We start from the raw sequence: 26135 nt of genomic DNA, 5'->3' as shown, positions 1-26135 counted from the left end.
CACGGGAGGTGTTCATTTGGTGGTTGGTGAGGAGGAACATGGCCCCAGTGGAGTGGTTTGCTTGGGGTCTGGCGGCAGATACTGAAGGGTGTAACATCTTCCAGAATATTCACGTCGCTCCCTGCCAAGGATGCAGCATGCCCAAGAATCCTCTGCCTGCTCTTGGTATGTGCGGCCTCAAAGGGAATGGCTTCAAATGTTCGTGAGGTTGAACAGATGTTCTTGCAAACTCCCCGGCAATGCTCTAAGGAGCCTCAAACTTCGTTCTAAACATTCACTGGACAAATTCAAAATTAAAAACGGTGGCTGAGGTTAATGCCTTGGAAATTCAGCATAAGAGATGCCTAGAGGATTAGGCTACTTGGAGAAGTATTCATTTTCAAGTTTGCTATTGGGAATTGATAGCACCCTACAAGTTTGAGGCTAGTAACATGGATTTATCAGTGAAGATGTAGCTATTGTTTCTACTCTTGGGCTATTCATTTATAGTTGGGCACAAGTCATTAGCACACCAGAGTAGAGGCAGACCTTCCTACACTGGGGTCAGACCAAGGGACATCTGCTGGAACTGCTGCTTTACATAAGGAAGGAGTAATATCCAGAATGATAGGATAATAGCTGGATATCAGCTGGAATTATAGTAGATCAGCTGGAACTGCTGATTTACCCAAGGAAGGACCGAGCCAGAATGACCCTCTGGGGCCACTTTGGAGGCTCATGGAATTTCCTTCTCCCCAGTTCAAAAGGCACATGACAGAGGTGCTCTTCACACAGTGTCTCCCTGCAGGAGGATTTCTGGGGGAGCCATTCCCCCTCCTTGAGGGACAGAGTCTCAATGTGTGTCCCTGCAGGATGATGAATCAACCCTCAGGACATTCATAACATCACCAGTCAACTCTCAGGACGTTCATGACATCACCAGTCAACTCTCAGGACGTTCATGACATCACCAATCAATACTCAGGACATTCATGACATCACCAGTCAACTCTCAGGACGTTCATGACATCACCAGTCAACTCTCAGGACGTTCATGACATCACCAGTCAACTCTCAGGACGTTCATGACATCGCCAGTCAACTCTCAGGATGTTCATGACATCACCAATCAATACTCAGGACATTCATGACATCACCAGTCAACTCTCAGGATGTTCATGACATCACCAGTCAACTCTCAGGATGTTCATGACATCACCAGTCAACTCTCAGGGCGTTCATGACATAACCAGTCAACTCTCAGGAAGTTCATGACATCACCAGTCAACTCTCAGGATGTTCATGACTTCAACCATCACTCAGGACGTTCATGACATCGCCAGCCAACGTTTGGGACATGAATGATATTATCAGTCAACCCTTGGGACATTCATAACATCTCCAGTCAACCCTAAGGACATTCATGATGTCACCAATCAACCCTTGGGACATTTCTTCTCACTTAGCCCATCCTGGGCCTCACGGCGCTGCAGTCAGCAACCTGCACTCAGGTGCCTGTTTTCATCCCTGCCTTGTTCCCTGCTGTTATGACTGAAACCCCGGGAGGAGGAGCATTAACACCTTACCAGCACCTTAATGTCCATTTCCCCCAGTAGATCATGTTTCCCCGTGACAGGCTCCAGGCGCCGGGGACAGTAAACACACGGAGGAAGGGACACAGGAAGAGGAAATGTGAGTGCTGAGGAAACTCAGGGGAATGGTCTTGCTTGGCGCCCTCCGTGAACCACTGTGGGGAGCGCACTGGGCACCCGTCTCCTGAGTCCCCAGGTCCTTCCTCTCCGTGCCTAATGGCATCACGGTCACTTCTGGAACTTTCTAAACTGCTAGTGTAAGTCTAAGACCTAGGATTCTATTACAACATGAGCTTGGTGAGGTATAAGATGCCTGTTCTCATTGGAAACTCCATAGAAGGAACACAATTTCAGGCAAGTTAACCTTCTCTAGCCTCGGCCCTAACTTTTGGACACTGAGTGGGTACCAAGTGGATGTCTAAGAAATTCTTAATTGATTACTAAGGTGATGATGACGATAACAGTTTCGATCACAAACCATAATAGTTAATATTCACTAAACACCCACCACACCTGAGATCCCACAGGAATCACTCTGCGTTCACTGTTCTGATCCTCACCACACCTCACAGGATGGGCCAACAAGAATAAAAATAGAACCATTTTAACAATATACTGTAATAAATGTTAGGTGAATATGGTCTTTTTCTCAGTCTCTTTCTGGACCTATTTTATTGTATGTAATACTTTGGGACCACAGTTGACTGCAGGTAACTAAGACCTCAGAAACGAAACCAAGGATGGGGGACTCTTTTGTTGTTGTTACTCTCTGGTTATCAGGATGAGGGTGGGGAGCCTGGAGCAAGGTTAACCACAGGCCCAAGGTGACAAAGACAGTTGGTGGCAGAGCCCAGATTCTACTGCAGGCCGGCTCCTCCCATCCATGGCTGTGATCTCTGCCCCCTGCCGTTTCAGTGATGACAGCAATGACGTGGTGACAGAGGGTCTTGGTGAATATTCATTAGTAAGAAGTAACTAGGATGGAGTCACTTGGTTTAGGTGTGGGTATTAATATTTCGATTCAGTTTAACTTCAAGATGCAGAAGCATATCTTAATGAGCTGAACTGCCAAATCTGGTTTGGTTCTTGTAGCTCAATGGTTACAGCACTAGCCATATGTATCAGGGCCAGCAGGTTTGAACCCACCCAGGCCTGCTAAACAACAATGATAACTGCAACAACAAAAATAGCCAGGCATTGTGGAGGCTGCCTGTAGTCCCAGCTATTTGGGAAGCTGAGGCAAGAGAATCACTTAAGGCCAAGAGTTTGAGGTTGCTGTGAGCTGCGATACCACAGCACTGTACTAAGGGTGACATAGTGAAACTCTGTCTCAAAGAAAACCCCCAAAACTGCCAAATCTATGATCAAACACAGTGAAGACTCAGCTCCTGTAATCCCGACGTAACTGAGGTGGGGTGAGAGCCCAGAGCTGGAGTGGGCAGTGACATATGAGCATGCCCCTATTCTGCCCCCAGGAAGGGACAGCAGTAGTTGCCTCCCTGGCTCCAAGAAGAAGTTTATTTATATGCTTTCAAACATGCGAGAATGTTTCAGTAGGAAGCAGCAGGTGCCAGTTAATGCACGGGTCCCCCTTTCCTGGTAGTGCTCAGACATTTCTTAGAAACAGCGTTAAGTCCTTTTGACAAACTTGAAGGAGAACAAATCAAGCCCCTTAGATTCAGTTTGAAGAGAAAAATCCAATCCTCTGGACAGAGGCTATGCCTGTAAAATGCAAGTTATGTAAATCGGGTGCTTCGATTCAGTCATTCAGTGCTCTGATGACCGAATTTCGCTGAAGAAGAAAAAAGCCTTTGCAGCTTTTATAGGCCCACAAAACTTGGGTGGTAATTTTGCTTCATGACATGGAAGAATTATTCCAGGAGACAACCTATACTGAACTGCTCTCCTTCCTCCAATTCCTCCTGAATTACCTTCCCAGATCATGTATGGGTCATACCGCTTCCCACGGTGGCCCCTGTCACTCCTCTCTGGATGTGGTGAAGATGGTAAGAATGGTCTCGGGCACACAGTCTCACGTGGCTGCCCTTAATTTTGTATTTCTGAGAAAAACAAGGAGAGCTCTCTTCTCTCTCTCTCTTTTTTTTTTTAATTGATAAGGCAATAGGGGTCTTGGAGGGAAGTGTTGTGGGCTTAACTGTGACCCTGCAAAAGACGTGTTCACATCCTTCCTAACCCCAGAAGCTGTGGCCTTAAGGTCTTTGCAGATGTTAGCAGTAAAGATGAAGTTGTACCGGATCAGGGTGGGTCCCCATCCAATGACTACACCCTCATAAGAGAGAAATTGGACACAGAGACAGGGTGTGTGTATATGTGTGTGAGAAGACAGGGGCTAAAGTGATGAATCTATAGGGCAGGGCACCCCGAGGATTGCTGGCAGCCCCTGGGAGCTGGAGAGAGGCTGGGTACAGACCCACTCCTCAGAGCCTCCAAGAGAAACCAAACATGCCAACTTGATTTCAGATTTCCAGCCTCCAAAACTGTGAGAGAATACTTTTCTGTCACTTTAGGCCATCCAGTTTGTGATGATTTGCTGCAGCAGTATTAGGAAATGCAAGAGGGAAGTACTTTTCTCTTTAAGTACTAAAATGTAGCCAGGCCTAGTGGCATGCGCCTGTGGTCTCAGTCACTGGAGAGGCTGAGGCAGGAGGATCGTTTAAGCCCAGGACCCTGGGAGTTTGAGTTTAGCCTGGGAAATGTAGTGAGACTCAGTTCTGAAAAAAAAAAAAGCTTCTACTAGGGGGAAAAAGCACAGAAGAGCAGATGAGTTTTTTTTTTCAAGGACCAGGAGGTGGATATTTCACAGCTGTGGGCAAGACAGGTGCTCCTGGTCTGGGCCTCTGTATTGTCTAAAATGGGCTTGTGTCTGAGGGGTGAATCCACAGCCAAGTCCGTATCCTGTCTTTTAATTCATCCTTCCTGGGAAGGGGATAAGAATCAACCCTGCCCTCAAAAAGAATCTGAAGAAAGAAGTTCCTCAGACAGCCAAAAAAAAAAAGAGTCTGGACATGTGAACTATTACACGGAGTTTGGAACTCCAGGTAGTTGTATTTGTGGTAGAGTATAAATTGTAATGAATCAGAAACGTGGATACAGACATCAAATATTATATAGTAAGGAATGTACTTTTCTAATTGTAAGGAACTGTTCTAGTTGTTTAATCTGTTATGAATGTAACTGTACAAAGTGAAAAAATAATTTAGGCATTTTTATGTTTGTACAGATTTCATAAAAAATTAAGAATTATAAAAACATAGTAAAATGTCAAATCTTGAGAAACCACAGAAGAAATGTGAATGAAAAATTATGGAAATCAGATGATGATAAAACTAATGGAACTCTGTAATGATGAAGCTGGAAAAATATACCACAGAAGGAAACTGGACACTGGGAGAAGGTCAACATGATGAGGGGCTAGTGAACAGAAGCAGTGGTTGGAAACAACTGATGAGCTCTAATCAGCTATGCCTGCATGCGCCCGCAGAGACATACATTGAAAACCCAACCCCCTGCTGATGGGACTGGGAGGGGAGGCCTTTGGGAGATGATTAGGTCATGAAGGTGGGATGTCTGTGCTCATACAAAGGAGGGCCCACAGCTCTCTCACAAGGAGAAATTGGTCACCTGTGACCAGGAGAGGCCCCTCACGAGTACTAGACCATGCTGTCACCCTGATCTTAGATTTTCAAACCCCTAGAACTATAAGAAATTTATTTCTATCATTTATAAGCCACCCACCTAGACTAAAATGATAAATTTATAACACTGAATATAAGCTGTAATGTTGAATGTAGGTCAGAGGTAGGTCACTATCAGCTAAACATACCCCAAACTGTCCTAATGAAAGATCCACAGAAAGGCAGGAAGAATGATCTTGTTGATATGAGACTCATAGCTTCATGATTTTATACCCAGCCCTTATGTCCATGTCCTAACATGATTTGATGGTTTGTGTCCAGTTCAACTGAGGCCCATTGTTATGTCCTAACGTGGTTTGATGGTTTGTGTCCAGTTCAACTGAGGCCCATTCTGGCTGAGTGTCCACATTGTCCTAGTTGTTGATTCTCAGCTCTGCCTCTGCCCTGAGAACGTGAACTACTTGCAGCTACCTAGCAATGGCTTAAACACTTCATAATGTGGGAAGCATTTACAGATTTCCCCTCCCTAATTCACCACAGAGAATCCTGTTGCCAATGCCTGTGGTATGGGCTCTCCTGCTCCAGGACGAGGGTCGAGCCTTCAGGTCTGCTCCACCACCTCTGGAAACTGCCTCCAGACTCACAGAGAGGGTGCTGCTTCTCCTCATCCAATTTGTTGCCTTTGTAAATAAATGCCTTTTTAGAAAATCCTTTTAAAATGGAGTTTTGGTTAGTTTTTTGGGGGAAGTTAATTCATGAATTAAAGTTACTTTAGCAAGAAAATATATAAACATTCTGAAAATAATAATTTTGTAGAGAAGAGGCTGGTCTATGCTCACCTTAAGATGAGGATAAATGTTTAAATCGATTTTCAGTGATTCAGGTTAGCTTAGGGTGATAACTTCATGATCAGTTAAGACCTCAGCTTCTTAATCAACAAAACGGAGTGGGAGGTAGAGACTGGATTAGATAGTCTCTGAGATTGACCCCTGTTCTTCAAATGCTGAGAATCTATTTGAATCTATTTGGTTATTGCAGGGATCCAGGTATTTTGGGGAAGGCACGCCATGCCTTCTGAAGCTGAGATCATGGAACTGCTCAATGGGCTGGATCAACTGTCTCTCTGACCCAGGGTACATATACTTTTGGGCTGGGATGACCATGTATCTGACCCAGCGTGATTATACTCACTGTCCAGGTCAATGGAGCACCTGACCCAGCCTGGCCATACTTGTTCTTTGCTTCTGATTTCCTCCAGAGTATGAACTAGGAGTTGTCTCTTCACACTAACTATTTATAGACCACAACACACGCAGTCTTGCCAGTAGAAAATGTCCTCACATTGGCCATGACATAACCATAAAAATCATCATTATTCTCCCCCAAGTGTGGAATGCCAGAAGATGGACTGGAAACTTGCACGCAAAGTTACTCACTGATCTCCAAACGTTCTTTGTCTAAACAGTCTCCCAACCTGGCTGCCATGTTCTGCCTGCAGCAAGGGGCCTGGAACCTCCTTGCCTGAATCCAGGGCCACTGATCTCCCGGGAAGCCCTTTATTAACTCAGGGCTGGAATTAGGGAAATGGACCTAGAAAAGGCTCCTGATTGTCAGAGAGAGGCCAGTCAGACTCCAAGATGACATGGGCAGGGACTTGTGACCTTTACAGGGAAGCCAGGAAGGGATTTGTTAAGAAATCAGGTGCTGGGTTCTGTGAAAGATCAGCCCATGGAGCAAAGAATTCAGGAAATACAAACCCAGATTGCAGCTGCCTTGGCCGGTTAACCTAGATCTTTAAGGCTGCCAGGTCACACTCTACCTTCCAGTGAGGCCACTTGGCCCACAGAACTCAGTCAACATTGTTGTTTGGGACTTTTTTCCTTAAATCTACTTTAATTTCTCACTTCCAGGTTTTATCACAACCACCTGTTTTAAAGTCACTTCTGAGAGGGGATTTCAGGGTGCTGATCACGCAGCTCCTCGCCAGGCCTCTGTGGCTCCTGGTGAGTCCACCCTGTATTTCCCAGTCTCTCACCACACCCTGCAAGTCACTGTGTCATTTCCTGAAGGTCCTGCTGCAGGGACACGTCCACCACTGTGCTGACAATCGAGGGACCTCGATGAGGGTCCTGTCTTTGTCATCGACGGGAGGGCTGAAGTTCTCTGCGCTTTCTCCCCCCTAGGGAGGTGCCATGCGTTCCTAGACAGCCATGACTGTCCAGTGAGGTTGCACCTGTGCAGTGCTGTGCGGCACCCTGCCTCTACTGTCCCCGGGGCACACAGGTGCACAGGACCTTCCGTCTGTGCAGAGTACGGATTACGGGCTGCTGGTTGTGGACCTTCTATGCAGCTCAGCTCCCTGGCCGTCAGGAGCTGGGTAAGGGTGGACCTCCCATGGAACTTAGTTCACCAGCTGCTGGGAGCTGAACAAAGCGTGCTACACCTGCCCTCCAGCGCCTGAGTTAATCTCCAGTCTGCCTATTCACTTGCATTACACCCGCTCACAGGAGCCGCGGTTGGCCGTCTAGGCGGTGGAGGGGGTCAGTTAGAGCTCAGGCCCTGTCCTCCTGCAGCGGCCTACCATGTCAGGCACCTGCTGGTCTGTGTCCTGAGAGGCACCAGAGTTTGTTACAATAAATGTCCAGGTCACTGGGACACTAATGTATTTCAAAAGCCTCTTCTACCCCGTGGTCTCCCCATTATCTCAGAAGAATGTCAGGGGCTGAGCTTGTGGCAAGCAAGAGGCTGAGTCTTTCTGCTCAGTGGATTTTTGAGATTTTAGACGACGCTGATAAAAAGAGGGGAGTTATGGAGTCACGAGCTACACAGTAGCAGCAAAGGCTGTTGAAGACCTTGCTCTAATAAGATTATTCCTTCTCCATCTGTGGCTTGCAGGACCAAGACCTGAGGGGCGAGTCGCTTTAGTTCTCAGTCGGCCTCCATCCTCCCTGATGATCTCAGTTGTTCTTTGAGACATGCTCCACTGTGGCCGTACTTACTATGACTTACCTTAAAGACACAGGACAAGATGCAAAGGTACTCTTTGCAGCCTCCATAGGCCTGGCCTGCTCTTTTGTGTATACTGACTGGTATGAGAAAACACTTGCTGGAATTTGGATGAAATATCAATGAGTTGGGCCACAGGAAATTATTTTTCTGAGACTTCTTTAATATAGCCCCATCCTAAAATATGCTTGGAAGGTTGACGTTTGAAATTATTTTGTTACCTTTATAGATGGCTTAGGCTCATCAATGTGTAAGATACCTGCCCTGCCTGGCTCACAGAATTATTTCTTATGGACAATAGGGGAGAAACTGGGCTTAACTGGCACGGTGCATAGAAAACACTGCAAACTGTAAACCCTCCCACAAGGTGAGGTGGCAGCGGGATGGTACCAGCTCACAGGGGTGCAGCAACCCTGCCCCGAGGGCCACACACCTGTCCTGGGATGCGCTGTGCACCTGCCCCTTCCTGCAGGTGCACACAGGTGGGCATCCGGTGGAGCTGAAGCCCGTGGGGGCGGGCGGCAGGCACTTACCTTCGCACTTGAGCAGGAAGAAGTCGGCGCTGTGGCTGAAGGAGGCGCTGAAGTAGGTGCAGTTCTCCAGCAGGTCGCAGGACAGGCACTGCCTGTTGAAGTTGCCCACCGTGTTGGCGCTGGAAGGGCAAAGCAGCTGTTAAGGTCCCTGTCTCCCACCTGTCTCCCTGCTTGCTGGCTTCTCTCCTGCACAGGCATCCGGGGCAGCCCTGATGCCTCCCTCCGGGGACCCTTTCCGGCACTCAGCTCCATCATGCCTTCCAGGGAAGCCCTCCCAGACGGGGATCCGCCCCCTGTTCCCGGGAGCGTGAGCATCACCTGTGCTGCTCTGCCTGAGGAGGGTGCAGGTGTTTGTTCTCATGACCTAATAATTTTGTCCTCACACCCGTCTCTCAGCACGTGCTTAGTGATCCAGGACACACAGAGGGTGTATGTGTCTTCAGACCCCTCTGAGTGCCAAACGCCAGCATGCAGCGTGGGTGTTCTCACAAGCCGGGGGTCCTGACAGAGTGAGAGGGTGGCAGCCATGCTTCTCAGTGGAGCTAGACCAGGGGTCCTCAAACTGCAGCCCGTGGGCCACATGAGGCGGTGTGATTGTACTTGTTCCTGTTTTTTTTTTACTTCAAAATAAGATATGTGCAGTGTGCATAGGAACTTGTTCATAGTTTTTTTTTAAAACTGTAGTCTGGCCCTCCAACGGTCTGAGGGACAGTGAACTGGCCCCCTGTTTAAAAAGTCTGAGGACGCCTGAGCTAGAGGAACAGGAACTGATCTGAGGATGTCACCTGGGGCCACTGTGACCAAGTGTCATCTCAGTCGGGAAATGTGCTTCCCAAGACGAAAATGTCTGCGGTGCCAACAGACCCGGAAGTTCCTATCTGGGCACTGAGCTCGGGAAGGGCCGCTCAGCCTCCAGGTCCCACTGGGAAGCCTGTCTCCATAAGAGTGAGGACTCTCCTGGGACAGAGAAGCCAGGCAGCCTTCTCAGCGTCTCTGTCAGAGGAACGGCACGCAGGTTGGCTTCAGTTTCCCTTCTCAGCACAAGGTGAGGAAGCCTGCGGAGAAGCCAGCTCGTGTCCCCCTCCTCCTGGGCAGCGCTGGCCTTGGCATTCTCAGCCCCGAGGCTGATGGCCAGGAGGGGTCCTGCCAGTCACAGGGACTTTCCACCATCACAGCAGTGGGGGCAAGGGGCCGGTCCAGCCTGAGGTCTAGCCTGGGTGGCACTCTCTCAGCAGCCTGTGTGCATCTGGGCAGAAAGTGCAGTAGCCTCTGGCCTGGAAGGCTCTGAGGCAGCAGCTGATTGCCCCTCCCTCTTCCACAGGCAGAAGGCGCCCGGGCTGATCCCACATCAGTGATCGAGGCAGGTGATCCAATTAGATGCTGAAGAAAAGATCTAGTCCCTGTCGAGGATTAGGAGTGCAGTGGCCCCATCCTGGCCTTTGGGTGAGGAGACTTGTGCACAGGCGTACGGCGAGTGGGCGGCATGGGGCGGCAGAGCCCTCCTGCTTTGGTCCACGGGTGTGTCTAAGCCAGACCTGCACCCTTACTCAAGCACGGCTCCTCGAGGCTGACGCTCGCACATCAGGCAGAGGAAAAGTCTGGGACATGTCCATCCATTGTCAAAAGGGAAGAATCAGTGAGGGGGAAACTCCATGCAGTGAACGCAGAAAATAAAATAAAGCTTCAAATCTGGGGGCTGCAGCATCTTTTGTCCTCTGTCCAGACTCCATAGCTGCCCTGCCGTGGTGGGCATTTCCCTGCTGCCTCCCTACTGCGCTGATGAAATGATGCATCTCAGCAAGGCCCAGGAGCCTTGCCTATCAGGCCTATCTGTACAGCTGCTGGGAGCCCTGCTCAGGGGCCCACGTGGGGGACCACCTACCTGTACAGCTGCCGGCGGCGGGGCAGGTCCTCCGTGCTCAGGAAGTAGCTGCAAAGATGGCCAAGGTGCACAGGTCAGTCTGTGCAGTACGTCTGCACCTCCCAACCTGCACACCCTGTGGGGATGCTCCCCAGAGGCTGCCACCAGGCTGGGGCCCACAGAGAGCAAGTCTCCCATTCAGGTCCAGCCATACCTGCGGCCAGAGCAGGGGTAGGCAGGGCACCTGCGGGCTGTGGGATATAACAGCAGAGTCTGTGGGCTCACGCATGGCCTGCTGCACCAGCCTCCACTGCAGAGCCCAGGGCCATGCACCTGGGTGAGGGAGTCGGAACATGCAGCTGGGTTGTATCCTTCCATGAGTATCAGCCTTCTCAAGGCCAAGGACCCAGGAGCTTCTACTGTGGGTCCAGAATAGAGCTGGGCCCATTCAAACTGTCACCGTCAGTACTGCTGCTGGTGCACGCGTGTGCCCCTCCCAAGCCCAGGGTCACCCGGTCACCGTCAGTACTGCCCCAGCTGCTGGTGCACACATGCGCCCCTCCCAGGCCTGGCACAAGCCCAACATCATCGCCAGTACTTTGCAGCTTTGGCTGTTGGGCTGCTGGGACCTGAATACAGGACAAATTTCCAAGGAGACCAGGAGCTGGTCTAAGGAGGAGGGATGGGGCCTTCTGTGCTCCTGCAGGCCGTGGGTGTAACTGGATGAACAATACAAATGCACCCTCCTCCCACGCCACCCATCAGGGATGGATGTGGCCCCTGGTCCCACTCACATCTTATTCCGCTTCTCATCATAGGACAGGATCTTGGTGACGTCCCAGTCCCCGGAGGTAATGGACTGGATGTTGTCGTTGCTGCTGTTGGGCTGAAACACACAGAGGTGGCATCAGGTGTGAGATGCTGGCCCAGCTCTGAGTACAGGCAGCAAGGGGCTGCTGTTTGGTCTGGGGGAAACACGATGCTCTTCCCGCCTGCCCTCCTCTGGGCCTTGGCTCCAATCCCCACAGCTCTACAGACCCTGCACTGACCAGCACCGCCACCCCAGGTCCGCAGGACTCCCCCTCTCTGAACATCAGCGGTGGGGAAGGGCATGTGGTCCTCTTCCGTGGTGCATGTCACCTGGCACCTGGAAGGCCTGTACCTCCACCAGAGAAGCACCTCGCGGGAAGACCGAGGCCACACTGAGGACACGCCTTTATGTCCATCAGTGCCTAAAACTCATCAGTTTTACTCTAGGGCACTGGGGAGGAGAGAGACGGGAGACGGGGAAATGGTGGAACCAGGCAAGGAAACAGAGAAAGAATGGGGGGGGGGTGCTCTAGGACTTTCTGTCTCCTCTGCTGTCGTCAGCAAGGGTGGTCTGGAGCCGTGCTGTGGAGCCGTGCACCTCGGCACACACTGTCAGTCCTCACATATCTCCCAGAGCCAAGGAGAACAATTACAAAGATAAATCAGAAGGGGTGGGCTGGGCTGCCCGGCAGGAGCCTGTTTACAGCAGTGATTGGAAGTGGATATGTGCAGAGGTGCCATGCCATGGCCTCAGCTGCTGTTGTGGACAGCAGGTGCCCCGGGAGGCAGGTGCAGAACAATGTGGTATTAAATTAGGTGAGTGACCCAAGGAAAGTGCCCCGAGGTCAGGAGACACTAGTCCTCGGAGGGGGTAGGCCCTGGAGACGCAGACAGAGCTCAAGAGGGGCTAGGGGTTCCACGTGGGCTGGGGAAGGCCGGCGGAGCTGAGGGCTGCTGAAAATGGGCAGGAGGTCCAGACACCCGCCTGCCACTGTAATGAGAGTTGTCACTGCCGTCTGCAGCAAACACTCACAGCCTGGCTGAATTCAGAGACGGGGGCCCAGTGAAAACACCTAAAAATGTTAAATCTTGATTGAAGTGGTCCAAAATGAGAAAACACAGGAATGTGGGGCTACAGAAGGAAGACAGTTTGCAGACATTCCATAGGCCACGCGATTAAGTGGATGTGACGTCACTGCCATGGCAGGAGTCACGGCCGCCTCTGCCTGTCTTCCAGTCACAGCTGCCGTTAGGTGGGACAGTTCCGGGATTTTTCTTCTGAAATTGTCTTTTGGGTGGTTGGAGCCCAGCCACATCATAAATACAAGCCTTCTACAGAATATTTATGATGAACCCTTTTTTTCTAATTAATTTTTATACACCCACCCTTATCCCAAATAACTTTAGGCAGCTTCAGAAATGGAATCCATACCTGGAGGATGAGGTCTGCACTCAAGGAGGAGCCTCCAGGACGTGCCCCACCACCCTGCCTCGACTTTCTCAGGGCAGAGCTCCCCAAAAGTTTAACTCTGTGACAGCAATCCCTGCAGGTGTGCGGCTCCCGGGTGACCTCTGCAGGGTGCTGTGCCCACCGGGACGCCTACTTTTGGCTCTAAGTTAATGTACACACGTCTCTGAAGCTCCTGCTCAGGGACACTCTGCTGCTCACCCATTAGGCCCCAGAGGCACCTGTAGGCAGGTGAGAGACGACTGATAGTAGCCATGGAAGGAAATGACACCTGCATGTGGCTAAAAGTGGAGAACGGACAGCTTAGGAGGTGTCAAGTGATCCTGAGTGCACAGAGCCCGGCCATGAGGAGAAGGAGTGCGTAAGGGAGACCTATGCCACCTGCAGCAGAAGAAGAGCAGATGGCAGCCTGCAGGTGTTCACGCAGGCCTCAGACTCATCCCAAACAGAGAACCCCCGAGTCTCGGCCGACGGGCCAGAAGTCCCACTTACAGGCTCAAGCATTAGTAGAAAGAGCAAAGTTGGATGCTCCCTGATCAACACCTCTGCCCTTCCGTCAGGACTGTGCTTTCCAGATTCAGTATCTCTGGGGGTTCTTGGGGGTCCTTGAAAATGGCCAGTGTGCTCAGCAGCTAGAGGCCGCCATCAACCTGCGAGCTGGGCTGGGACCCTGACCCGGACCCACCTGGGACGAGGATACGGTGATGTGATAGAATTTCCCTCGTCCGCCCTGGGGGATGGCTCTGACAAAGAAAAACTTTCGGCCATCCTTGGAGAACACTGGCTCTTCATTCTGTGGACAAAAGCAAGGAATTAAACCACAAGTGAAACTTGATTTCATTGTGAAGAGGTTGGACCAGGATAAAATGCATCCGAGATGCATTTTCTGCATTATTTCTAATGAGAGACAGAGTTGAAATAATACGTGCCCGGCAGGGTCTTGTTGGGAATCACGAGTTGAATGTTGCATTTTTTTTTGAACTAAGAGGAATAATGGAGAATAAAGAGACCCCAGCCTCAGAGAGGCTGATAAAAACATCCTTTATTCTATAAGCACCAATAAAAAGTGCTGTTGTGTGTCTGTGCCAATCTCGCCAGAGTGCCGGGAACTTGACCCTCAGCAAGCACCGGGGTGCTCTGCCTCGAAGTGCTGTCCATTGAAACCTGAGCATATTGTCAAATTTCTCTGGTGGCATTTATCATATATCAGAAAGAAGATCACTCCGGACACTCATAAACCCGATTTTGCCTAAAAATGAATTCTATTCTTTCAAGCCTGTCTTTTGTTCTTATTTAATAAAATCAATCTCATGCTGCATAGGCCATCAAGAAGTCAAGAAAAAGGAAAAAAGAAAAACAAGGACAAATCCTGTACAATATTGAAAGTGTAGTTGAGAGGGAGAAAATACTCCCTCAGCATCAGGCGCGTCTCTTGTCACTTTTCCCTGCAAACAGATTTGGCTTTCCCGGTGTTCCTGGGAAGGGGCTCCAGGTGGGAATTCAGTCCTGAAGAGCACCAGGCTCCCAGCCCCCAGTGCTAAGCAGCCGGTTTCCCAGCCTCCGCCCGCCCAGGTGGGCTGTTGCTTTGATGGGCAAAGGGGAGTTCCCTGTAACAGCATCTCAGCCTCTCTGAAGTGCAAGTTTGAAAGTTTCCACCCGTGAACACCACCAGTTAGTTGACTGTGATATAAACTTTCTGATTCAAGCAGCTCCATGCTGCGGCAGGAGGACAAACGGTAAATAAACCCCAGCTGGCACAGGAGGAATTTCCCTCCAGCGAATGAACACATGCAAATACGATGTGCCTGGAGAAATAAACTAACGTGATTAAAACGATATTTCATCTTCATGAATATTTGCAATAAAATGAAACCTTTAATCTACCAATATTTATCTTTCCATTTAGAGCTGGAAGCATGGTATTTACAAGTGGAGGAAGTGGAATGCCCAGTGGTCACTGTGGCTTTTTCAGTTCTATTTGCCAGGTGCAGGATGGGCACGGCCATGTCCCCTCAGTTTTCTGGGGGAAATGTTTGCACTTTTGGCAAAGAAACATACTTTAAGTAAATATAATAAATAATTAATTCTGGCCACACACATTGTTTTATAACAAGAAGGCCTCAACCATCTCTCCATTGTTCCAGGAAACATTCCCAGAACAAGGTAAAGGAGCTAGACGGGGCCTCTCTGAGGCTCAGAGTGTATTTTTAGTGCATTTTTGCATGACTGTTGACTAGGGGAACTGGGATTTTTCTTGGCTCTCTCATTTGATTTTGGGGGGAAATGTTTCCAGTCTCTCTCACACAATGCCTGGTTCCTACAACTCCATTCCTAGGGGATCTGTGAAGATACTGGAGAGAGAGTCTTTTTGTAAATTGACTCATCTTTTCTCTGTTTATGACTAAAGCCGGCAGTGACTGCGTTTGAATTGAGATCCTTCCTTTTCTTTCTTGCCATTTTAATTGATGAAAAACTGTAATCACGGCCATCATAACCATTTAGACAATTACCAGGAAATGCTCAGTACTAACACTTCACATGGTCATAGGGCTTCCATTGTGATCGGATCCAAATACAAATTAATTAAATGCCCTTGATATGGACATTTGGTATTAAAAAAATTAATTTTCTTTTTTTTTTAGATCTTGGCACTTAAGTCTAAACCTAATTTCTATTCTTTTTTTAAAAATTCATTTTTTTCATTGATACATATTAGATGTACATATTTTCAGGGCACATATGATAATCTAATACAGTCATATAGTCAAATCAGCATAACTGGGATAGCCATTACTTTAAATATTTATCTCACCACTAGAAACATCAGAAGTATTCTCTTCTAGCTGTTGTGACATGTGTGATCTATTAACATTAACGACAGTCACCCTACTGATCTGTCCAACACTTGCTCTTGTTTGTTCTAAATGTATATTTGTACCCATTACGGCGAGAGAGTCATGAGCTATTTATAGCATTTCTGCCGAGTCTTTCCACAGTTCAGATATACTCAGCTTCTTCAATCTCTCAGCCCAAATTCTGAAACCCCAAAACCAAAATTATTATTAAAGAAAGACAGGCTGGGTGCGGTGGCTCATGCCTGTAATCCTAGTACTACGGGAGGCGGAGGTAGGTGGATTGTCCTGAGCTCGCGAGTTTGAGACCAGCCTGAGCTAAAGTGAGACCTTGTATCTACAAAAAAAATAAACAGCTGGACGTTGTGGCGGGCACCTGTAGTTGCAGCTACTGGGGAGGCTGAGGCAAGAGAATCACTTTAGCCCAAGAGTTGGAGATTGCTGTGAAATATGAAGCCATGGTACTCTACCAAGGGTCACAAAGTGAAACTCTTAATCAATCAATCAATAAAATAATAATAAAAAAAGAAAATTAAAGAAACCTAGAAATTGGTTCACAGACCCTTCATCTAGAACAATAGCTCTGAGTTTCTGCATTAAATGGGGCTGGTCCTGGGGGGGACCCCTGGGCAGGAGCCCCCAACCCTTTTTGCACCAGGGACTAGTTTCATGGAAGACAATTCTTCCATGAACTTGGGGGGGGGGTGTTGCTGGTTTTGATGAGTCCTCAAGCAGTTGATTTATTATGGTCTCTGGGCACTCAAAATCAAACCTCTCTGCTAATGATCATCTGTATTTGCAGCCACTCCCCAGCTCCAGCAGCACCGTCTCAGCTCCACATCAGATCATCAGGCATTAGATTCTCACAGGAGCATAACCCTGACCCCTCACGTGTGCAGTGGACAGCAGAGTTCAAGCTCCTGGGAGAACCTACTGCCACCACTGACCTAACAGGAGGCAGAGCTCGGGAGGTGAAGTGGACCATGGGGAGCGGCTGTAAACACAGATGAAGGCTCGCTCACTGGACAGCTGCTCCTCTCTCAGGTGTGGCTCAGTTCCTGACAGGCCACAGACTGGTGCTGGTCTGCAGCCTGGGGGCGGGGACTGCAGTCCCAGGAGACCGGCGCCAGGACGGCTGCCTCACAGTCAGGGCAGCAAAGGGTGTGCGTATGCAGGTGAAGGGACTGCTGTTTCCCCGGAACATTCTCAGAGGGCAGGGAACTTGCTGGGTGTCCCCACAGACATTCACTTCTCTTTGGTTCACGGGGGGTTCTGTGGAGTCCATGCTGAGGATGCTGAGCAGATGGGAACAGAGGGAGGGAGCTGGACGCTCAGACGATGCAAAATTAGCCAGTCACTGCAGCTCTCCTGTGTCTGGCAATGTGATCCTACAACAGGTCTCCCTGAGGTCTGAGGACTTCCAGACTCCAGCTTTTCTGGATCACGAATTTCTGTGACCCACTCGAGATGGACACACAGAGGGTGCGTGGCCTCAGCCTGTGTTTCCCTGGCTTGTCTCCACAAACCTCAACGGTGATACAGCCCCAAGCTCTGCCTAAAATGCAGCTGCAGCCTCTCGCGTAGCAGACGGCAGAGCCAGCCTTAAATGAGGTGCCCTCAGGGATCCCGTGGTATCCTGAAGATGCGGAGAAACAGGTTGTTTCTGAATATGCATTCCTTTTTGAGACGAGATGTAATGAGAAGATGCTTGAAGCTGGATTTTCATGCAGACCACAGAGCTCTGACTCTCATTCAGTCACAGATTCTCAATCAGTGGGGCTCAAACATGCTGTGGCCCCTGTGCTGCTGCTGTGGGTGGTCCCCCAGCCTAGGGACACAAACGCACCTGTAGCTGGTGAGCCGGAGGGATGTGCCGCCTCAGAGGAAGGATGTCTGTCAAAGAACCTTTCAAACTCGTGATAGCAGTGCAGGTTCATAAGTAGCAATTAAAAAAAAAACTTTATTTATTTATTCAATGCTTTAAGGTTTACATTTGAAAACAGTTAAGAATTATTTTAGTTCATGCTACTTGGTAACTATTGACTTATTTTGCTTGGAAGGACCTGGTCTGACAAATCCCACTCTACCTGCCTGCCCTGTTCCTGGGCTGGTGTTCTTATGGGCTAATGACGTTCACAGGTGACAAATACGGAAAATCCCCTTAGTCTCAGCACTGCCACCACTCTGCAGAGCTGACTAAGCAGCCAGCAGAGAGGACTGAGCCATGGTCCCCACAGGCTGGCAAGGCCCAGCAGGTTGCCCTCCATCCCAAGGGCTAAGCCCAGGCAGCCGGCTGGGCAGCTGGCTCCCCACTCCCATGTGTGTGCTGGAAGGGGGGACCAGGAAGCAGCCTGGCCACTTCTGCCCTGGCTTTCTTATAAGAACTCAGCGGGGGTGTCCCAGCAGTTCCTCAGGTCCTCCTGGTCAGGTACAAAGTCTATCCCTGCTAAGGCCACCTGCTTTGTGCTCTGAGACGCTTTTCCAGCTCTCTCCTGCCAGCGCCCCAAATCCTAAATGCCATTTCTGAGCGTCTCTGAGGGTAACCCTCATCTACCACAGTTCAGAACTTATGTGAACATCCCATCTCCCTGCCTGGGCTACAAATAACATCTCTGAGAGCTGATGCTCTAGCTGATTCTTTTTTTTTTTTTTTTTTAACTTCATTGAGATATAAATCCCGTAACATAAAATAAAACATTTTAACAAAACTAAACAATTCTGTGGCATTTAATGCCTTCACTGTGTTCTTGTAGGCACCCCTTCCCCCTGAGCCCAACGCATTCCCATCACCTCCAGATGAAACCTGATCTCCACTAAGCCCTCCCGCCCCACCCCTCTCCCCAGCCCCCAGAAACCACACACCAGCTGTTTCCATGAATTTATTTATTCTAGACATTTTATATAAATGGAATTGTGGAACAGTTTGCTTTTGTGTCTGTTCTTGGCAGCACTTTTCACAACAGCCAAATGGTGGAAACAACCCAAACATCCATCAAATGGTCAATAAATTGTGGTATATACACATCATGGAATATGACGCAGCCACAAAAAGGGTGAAATTCTGACGCACACAACACCCCTCAGTGCTGGCCGCTGACTCCGTTTTTTTGAAATCCAGAAAGCGTAGCACTGGTGCTCCATAAGATCCATAAATATTGGCTGAACACGGCACTGTATAGATGATGAAGTTTTAGAAGTGATTTTCACTCCCTTCTTCCTGATGTCCCAGGGTTGTTTTTGATATATCTCACACACACACACACACACACACACACACACACACACACTTGATCCAGGTGGCATTCGGGAAATCTCCAGCACACTGATGTTTAGGCCTCCCGAGCCCGCTGTCATTCTTGGCATCTTCTTGGCTTGGACTTGGCAGCCTAACTTTGAAATGGGAAACACAAGTGGCTAAATCGAAACATTCTTCTTTTGAATAAGGTTGGCATAGAACAGAAAAAGGAAGTATTTTAAAATAATACCGTTCACAATGAGGCTATCACCCTTGAGAGAATCAACAGAGGCCAGTTTCAAAGAGAGAGAAAGGAAACAGCATCTGGAGTTCCAGAATGTTCCTGGGGAGTCACTGTTGGTTGTGTTGTGCAGCTTTAGTTATGTTCCATAAATGTGTGAGCTAAAACAAAATCTTTTTGTTTCTTTTTGGTCTTTTTTTTTTTATTGTTGGGGATTCATTGAGGGTACAATAAGCCAGGTTACACTAATTGCATTTGTTAGGTAAAGTCTCTCTTGCAATCATGTCTTGCCCCCATAAAGTGTGGCACACACCAAAGCCCCACCCCCCTCCCTCCTTCCCTCTCTCTGTTTTTCCTTCCCCCCCCATGACCTTAATTGTCATTAATTGTCCTCATATCAAAATTGAGTACATAGGATTCATGCTTCTCCATTCTTGTGATGCTTTACTAAGAATAATGTCTTCCACGTCCATCCAGGTTAATACGAAGGATGTAAAGTCTCCATTTTTTTTAATGGCTGAATAGTATTCCATGGTATACATATACCGCAGCTTGTTAATCCATTCCTGGGTCGGTGGGCATTTAGGCTGTTTCCACATTTTGGCGATTGTAAATTGACTGTAATACACAGTCTAGTACAAGTGTCCTTATGATAAAAGGATTTTTTTCCTTCTGGGTAGATGCCCAGTAATGGGATAGCAGGATCAAATGGGAGGTCTAGCTTGAGTGCTTTGAGGTTTCTCCATACTTCCTTCCAGAAAGGTTGTACTAGTTTGCAGTCCCACCAGCAGTATAAAAGTGTGCTAGAACAAAATCTTAAGGCTCCCCCAAGCAGCTGACTGGCAGGACCCTCTCTTGGCCAAGGGGATCCCCTAATCTGAGTTGTAGCCCTGAGAAATGAGAGTGGACAAGCTTCATCTAGCTCCCCCTCCCCCCACCTTAGAGACGCCCTCTGTGACTCCCTGACAGGCCAGCGGCTCTGCAAGACACACCTGCAGGTCCCCAACATACACAACAAACCACCTGAGTCTGGGCATATGTCCTCGTAATTTGTCTTCAATTAACAGACCCTTATCTTTTTTTTTTTTTTTTTAATTTCAGATTAACATGAGGTACAAATGTTTAGGTTACATAGTTTTAATTTCTAAGGTAAAGTTCAAATTGTAGTTGAGCCCTTCACCTGGGGTGTGCTGAGCACCCCCACACTGTGCACGGTAGGTGAGATCCTGCCCATTGCCCTCCCTCTCCCCACTCTCATCTTCCTCCTCCCGCTTCCTAGACTATATTTATGTTTTTTTTAATGTGAGCTTATAGTTGCTTATATATTGGTTTCATATTAGTATTGAGTACATTGGGTATATATTTTTTCCATTCTTAAGATACTTTACTAAGAAGAATGTGTTTCAGCTCCATCCAGGTAAACGCACAGATGTACTCTCCATCCTTTTTATGGCTGAGTAGTACTCTATGTACATGTACCACAGTTTGGTAATCCATTCATGGGCTGAAAAGCACTTGGGTTGCTTCTATAAACAAACCTTTATCTTAACTCAGCGCTTCTTTTCACTGACTCCTGGTCTATTAGATAACGCCTTCCTCTTCCAGACAATTGTCAACTAAGGAATATAAGCCCACTTATACCCTGTAAGCCCCAGCTTTGAGATGTCTTACATTTTTGGGCCAAACCAATGTGCCTTCCGTGTATTATGGATTTACAACTTTAGCTGTATTCCCATCTCCCTGAAGCGTGTAAAACCAAACTGTGACCCCACTACAGTGAATTCACATGCTCAAGGCTTCTCAGGGGGGCTCTGGGTCATGGTCCTCGAATTTGACTCAGAATAAACCTCTTTAAATTATTTTACAGAGTCTAGTTTCTTTTCTGTTGACAAATAAAATCTACTATATTACTAAAGAAGCAACTTGTACCTCTCTGCCATAACTCCTGAGGCTCAAGTCTGGTTTGATTTCCCCCCACAATATTTTGAAAGAATTTTCATCCCATAAGGCAGGATAAGGAGAAAGTAAGCTTCTAAAACTTTCCCATCTGCTCTTTCTAATGTCACAGTGTACAATGGGACAAAAAAAAAATTAAAAAAATACCAGTGTTGAGGGGTTTATCTTTTGTGTAAGTTTAATTTGAAAAAAATAAAATAAAATTGGCACAAAGTGATTTACTTGGGCTGCTGCTGATCTTTCACCCCACGTTCCTAGAACTAGGGATGAAAGATCCTCAGGGAAACTGCCCTACGAATAAACGTGAATATCAACCATGTTTTAATTTTCTTTACCATAGTAGATTGGGTCTGCATTCTCTAACCCTGGGGCAGTGGACTGGTACTGGTCTGTGGCTTGTTAGGAACCTGGATGCACAGCTGGGCGTGAGCGGCAGGTGAGTTAGAGAAGCTTCATCTGTACTTACTGCCGCTCCCCGTCACTCATGTCACTGCCCGACCTCCGCCTCCTGCCAGACCAGCCTCAGCATCAGATTCTCACAGGAGCACGAACCCTACTGTAACCTGTGCATGTGAGGGGTCCAGGCTGTGCTGCTGTGAGAATCTAATGCCCAATGATCTGAGGTCCAGATGTAATGAACCATCCGAAAACCACCCTCACACCCCATCTGTTAAAAAATTATCTTCCGTGAAACTAGACACTTTGGTGCCCGAACAGCTAGGGACCACTGGATTATGTCAAGGAAACTTCTGGAACTCATCATGTTGGATTTACCAAAATGGATAATATCCTGATATTACTCTCAGAGCTGGTATTTCTGCACTGCCTTTCCTGGAACCTTAGGATTCCCCAGGAATGCCTCAGGGGCTACCCAGGAGGACACGGACAGCCAAGCAGTCACCCTCCCCGCTGACCAGAGCCATGGTGGTGTGGGCAGCTCTGTGTGGCCCAGTCTGTGAAGGTGTTCTGTGGTGGTCTAGGCACTGAGAACAGGTGGGGGGACTGCAGGATGCCCACAGGATAGTTACCTGTCTGTGGAGCCAGGCCTCACTCTCATCCTCGTGTTTCTGAAAAGAAACAAGAGCATTAGACAAGGGCCTGTTTTGCCCGTGCTGTGTCTGTGACCAGCAGAGCAGAAGACAATTTGACTTCCCCTGCGTGGTCACTGCACAAGCACAGAGCTGCCACGGGCTCGCCCTGGGAGGGGGTGATCCCCACTCACTCACTCTTTGTCTCATTTGTGGCTCAGGGCCGAGCACAAGTGTCCTCAATGAGACAGATGCCACCTTCCCTAACAACGAGGACAAATCCATAGTGGGCGGGAGTATTCTGGAGAATGAGGGCCCTTCTACCATTTCACAGTCCTTACTGCCCAGTCTGCGCCCCTCTGAGGCAAACCTCAGGTGCTACACTGGGCTAAGGAGTGGTGTGCATGCCTGTGTGCGTGTGTGTGTGTGTGTGTGCACACAGATGTGCACAGATGCTGCATCAAAATTCTAGTTTGCAACTGTGAGCTACAATCCTGGGAGACCAAAACCCTTAAAAATGGGTTAAAACTCATATAAAAAGTAGTTCTCATGGCACTTGGGGAAAGATGCACAAATAGAAAGACAGCCCAGGACAGCTGGACCTGGCGGTGCTGGTGCACAGTGCCATTCACAGGGGCTGTGGGCCTGCACGGCCCTGACCCTGCACCCCTCCAGCCACGGGCAGGACCTACAGACTGGAGCATGGAGACTGCATGCAGCGCTCAGCTGCCCACCTGTGTCCACTCTTTCCTTTCTGAAGCCCACCGGAGTGACTGGACTGTGCTCCAGGCAGATCGCTGACTGACGGGAGGACGCTGGTCTCAGAACAAGCCCCATGACCCACCCCAGAACACACCTGCAGCCCAGTCTCAGGGGCCCACAAGTCACCAATACATGTGTGCAAGCTTTCCCCTTCTGTTGAGAAATAAAAATTTAGGGTCAAAAAAGAATTTTTCAAAAACCTGAGTGTATTAATTGATTTTAACTGATTTTTAACCTCAACCTGAGGTGACCTGCTTCTCAGGGCTGCGACCTGGCAGAGCAGGGCCTGGGGAATGGGCGTGGGGCCAGCTCCCTCCCTCATCTGCATCTCCTCCTCCCCGCTGGCCACCTCTCACCACACGTGAGGCCCGCCCTCTCTGAGCTCCGGCCAGGAGGCTGGAGGGTGGGTGAGGGAGGAACGTTTTTGACTGGTGTGAGCGGCAGTGCTCAACTAGTCCACCAGGTGGCACCAATCCCGCGAGCCAGACACAGGCGCTGTGCGGGCAACCAGTAGGGCCAGCGGGGAGCGTCTGCTCTGCTCAAGCAGGCACAGCTCAGGAGGACTCTGATGCCACCTGGGACACATCCCATTATCAGCTTCTAACCGCCCTGGCCCCATACCTTTGTGCAGACCCCCGTGGTGGCATCGCAGAGGGTGAGGATGGACACGTTCTGTGCCCTGTTCAGCCAGGTCACGGCGACCTTGGTGCTGGTGGCCCACTTCACCATGGTGATGTAGTACTCCCTGAAAACACGTCAACACCAGCATTAGTGGGTGCAGGGGCCCACACAGCGGCGGGGCCAGGAGAGGACCCTGCCAGCCCTGTACACATGCAGGTGGCGGGGACACCCTGCGAGGCCCTGCAATGGGGTTTATCAAGGACTCACACAAAGGCAGCACTCTGATGGGTCACTGGGTCATTAACATGTAGTAGCCGGGCACAGTGGCTCACGCCTGTAATCCCAGCACTGTGGGAGGCTGGGGCAACTCCTGCTTGAGCTCAGGAGTTCCAGACTTGTCTGAGCAAGAGTGAGATTCCAACTCATGAAAAAAATGAAAAACCCAGTTGGGTGCTGTGGCAAGTAATCCCAGCGGCTTTTGGAGGCTGAGGCAGCAGGATGCCCACAGCTGGGAGTCTGAGGTTGCAGTGAGTTACAATGCCATTGCACTCTGCTCAGGGCATAGGGTAGAACTCTGTCTCAACAATAATAAAAAAACAAACATGTAGTAAAATGTGCTGAGACCCTGAGTGTCATCTGTGAGGCCCCACGCCCAGGGAGAGTGGAGTGGGGCTGCCCCTGGGGCTCTGGGCCCTGCTCTGGAGGATGCTGCCCTGCCCACCTGATTTTCACACCCCTGCCCGCCAAGCACCCCAGTCCATGTCACCAGGCAGCAGAAGCAATTGGATGAGGCAGGACAGAGAAAGAGCTGGGAAGGAGTGTGGAACAGAGAGAAAGCGGCAGAGCCGGTATGGAGGCTGAGCTCCCTCTGCCTCTTCCTTAAAGACAGAAACTTTAGGGAAGCTCTCTAGCTAATCAGGGGAATTGGCTCATGGCTCTGGGCTGCTGGTGAACTTGGATCCATGTCCTGGGTGTCACATGCCTCATTTTCCCCAAACCTGAAAATAGCAGTGTTCTGAGCTGCCCTACACTTACCACCAAGGAGACTGGGCTACTGGCAATTAATCGGATCACCTAGAGCCCTTCAAAACCTGAATTAAAAACCCCAAACAATTTACATTCAAGAGGAAGAGGGAAATGCTGAGAAAGTAAATGCCCCAAATTAATATCCTTAGGTGAATTTCCAAAATGTTCTAAAAGCCAGCTAACACTCATTGGATCACCCACCCCCTCCATATCTATAATGAGATCTACTGTTCAGAATGATTACCTTGTAGTCTTACAAGGTCTTTTATCACTAAAGACGGCAGCACATTCACCAGACAATTCCTAGCAAGCTGGAAAGGGACCTCACTACATCTAATCATTGTTTTCAGCAGAAAGGACTAAATAACAGGATGCCTGACCTCAGCCTCAGTGAAGCAAGAGTTTAAATTGCTGCTTCTCCCCCATTCCCCAAATCTACCCATTGATCAAAGTTTTGAATAACTTGACGAAGTCGGGAACATGTGGTCAATAGAAGGCCTGATGACGGGGCTGCAGGTGACCGCCAGGCAGGTGGCCAGGAGGGGCGTGTGGAACTGTGCTTGCTGTGGGTTCTCTGCCTGAAGGCGGAGAGTAGCATTTCTTTTTTTTTTTTGTAGAGACAGAGTTTCACTTTATGGCCCTAGGTAGAGTGCCATGGCACCACACAGCTCACAGCAACCTCCAGTTCCTGGGCTTAAGCGATTCTCTTGCCTCAGCCTCCCAAGTAGCTGGGACTACAGGCGCCCGCCACAACGCCCGGCTATTTTTTGGTTGCAGTTCGGCCGGGACCGGGTTTGAACCCGCCACCCTCGGTATATGGGGCCAGCGCCTTACCCACTGAGCCACAGGTGCCGCCCGAGAGTAGCATTTCTAATGGTGGGATTTGGTCATCTCCCTGGATATTAGTATTAGTAGTTGCTAGGAAAATTTTCTTTTATTTCTGTAAAAATAATTCCAGTTCTGTGCCTAGCCCTTGCCTCACACGGACTACTTTTTGTTTCTAGTGATGTCATAACTGGCCTTTGAGTCCACACTGGAGGGATGTTGAGCAGAGGAGGGCAGGTGGAGACCGTGGGAAGAGTGTGTGGCAGCTGCCGCTGCAGGGCCTGGGGCTGCAGCTTGCACGTCGGGGTGTGTGGGGTGCACGTGGCAACCTGCACTTACTCTGCCAGCAGACACCGTCCACCCGCGGGAGATGAAGGAAGAAAACAGTAAGGTCTCCTGCGATGACTATTCCCACCACCACGTAAGGAAGGAAGAAAACGTAAGGTCTCTTGCGATGACTATTCCCACCACCACGTAAGGAAGGAAGAAAACGTAAGGTCTCCTGCGATGACTATTCCCACCACCACGTAAGGAAGGAAGAAAACGTAAGGTCTCCTGCGATGACTATTCCCACCACCACGTAAGGAAGGAAGAAAACGTAAGGTCTCCTGCGATGACTATTCCCACCACCGCCCTCCTATGAGCTACTTCCGTTTCTCACTGCTGGAAACAGCTATGCCCCTT

General features: G+C 49.2%; 1 protein-coding gene across 5 annotated transcripts in view; it reads right to left on the bottom strand.

Moving 5' to 3' along the window:
* Nucleotides 1-26135, bottom strand: part of DPP6 (dipeptidyl peptidase like 6) — a 910604-nt gene that overhangs the window by 66673 nt on the left and 817796 nt on the right. For all 5 annotated transcript variants that reach the window (XM_053608766.1, XM_053608764.1, XM_053608762.1 and 2 more), the window contains exons 11-16: nucleotides 23601-23724; nucleotides 22218-22256; nucleotides 13591-13698; nucleotides 11422-11513; nucleotides 10649-10696; nucleotides 8767-8885 (exon numbers count right to left, since the gene is read on the bottom strand). In XM_053608766.1, coding sequence (XP_053464741.1) covers nucleotides 8767-8885; nucleotides 10649-10696; nucleotides 11422-11513; nucleotides 13591-13698; nucleotides 22218-22256; nucleotides 23601-23724 — 530 coding nt within the window. The remainder of the gene's footprint in view (nucleotides 1-8766; nucleotides 8886-10648; nucleotides 10697-11421; nucleotides 11514-13590; nucleotides 13699-22217; nucleotides 22257-23600; nucleotides 23725-26135) is intronic.

Source organism: Nycticebus coucang, chromosome 11, assembly GCF_027406575.1.
Source record: "Nycticebus coucang isolate mNycCou1 chromosome 11, mNycCou1.pri, whole genome shotgun sequence".
Classification (NCBI taxonomy): Eukaryota; Metazoa; Chordata; class Mammalia; order Primates; family Lorisidae; genus Nycticebus; species Nycticebus coucang.
This window is presented reverse-complemented; position numbering and strand designations above follow the sequence as displayed.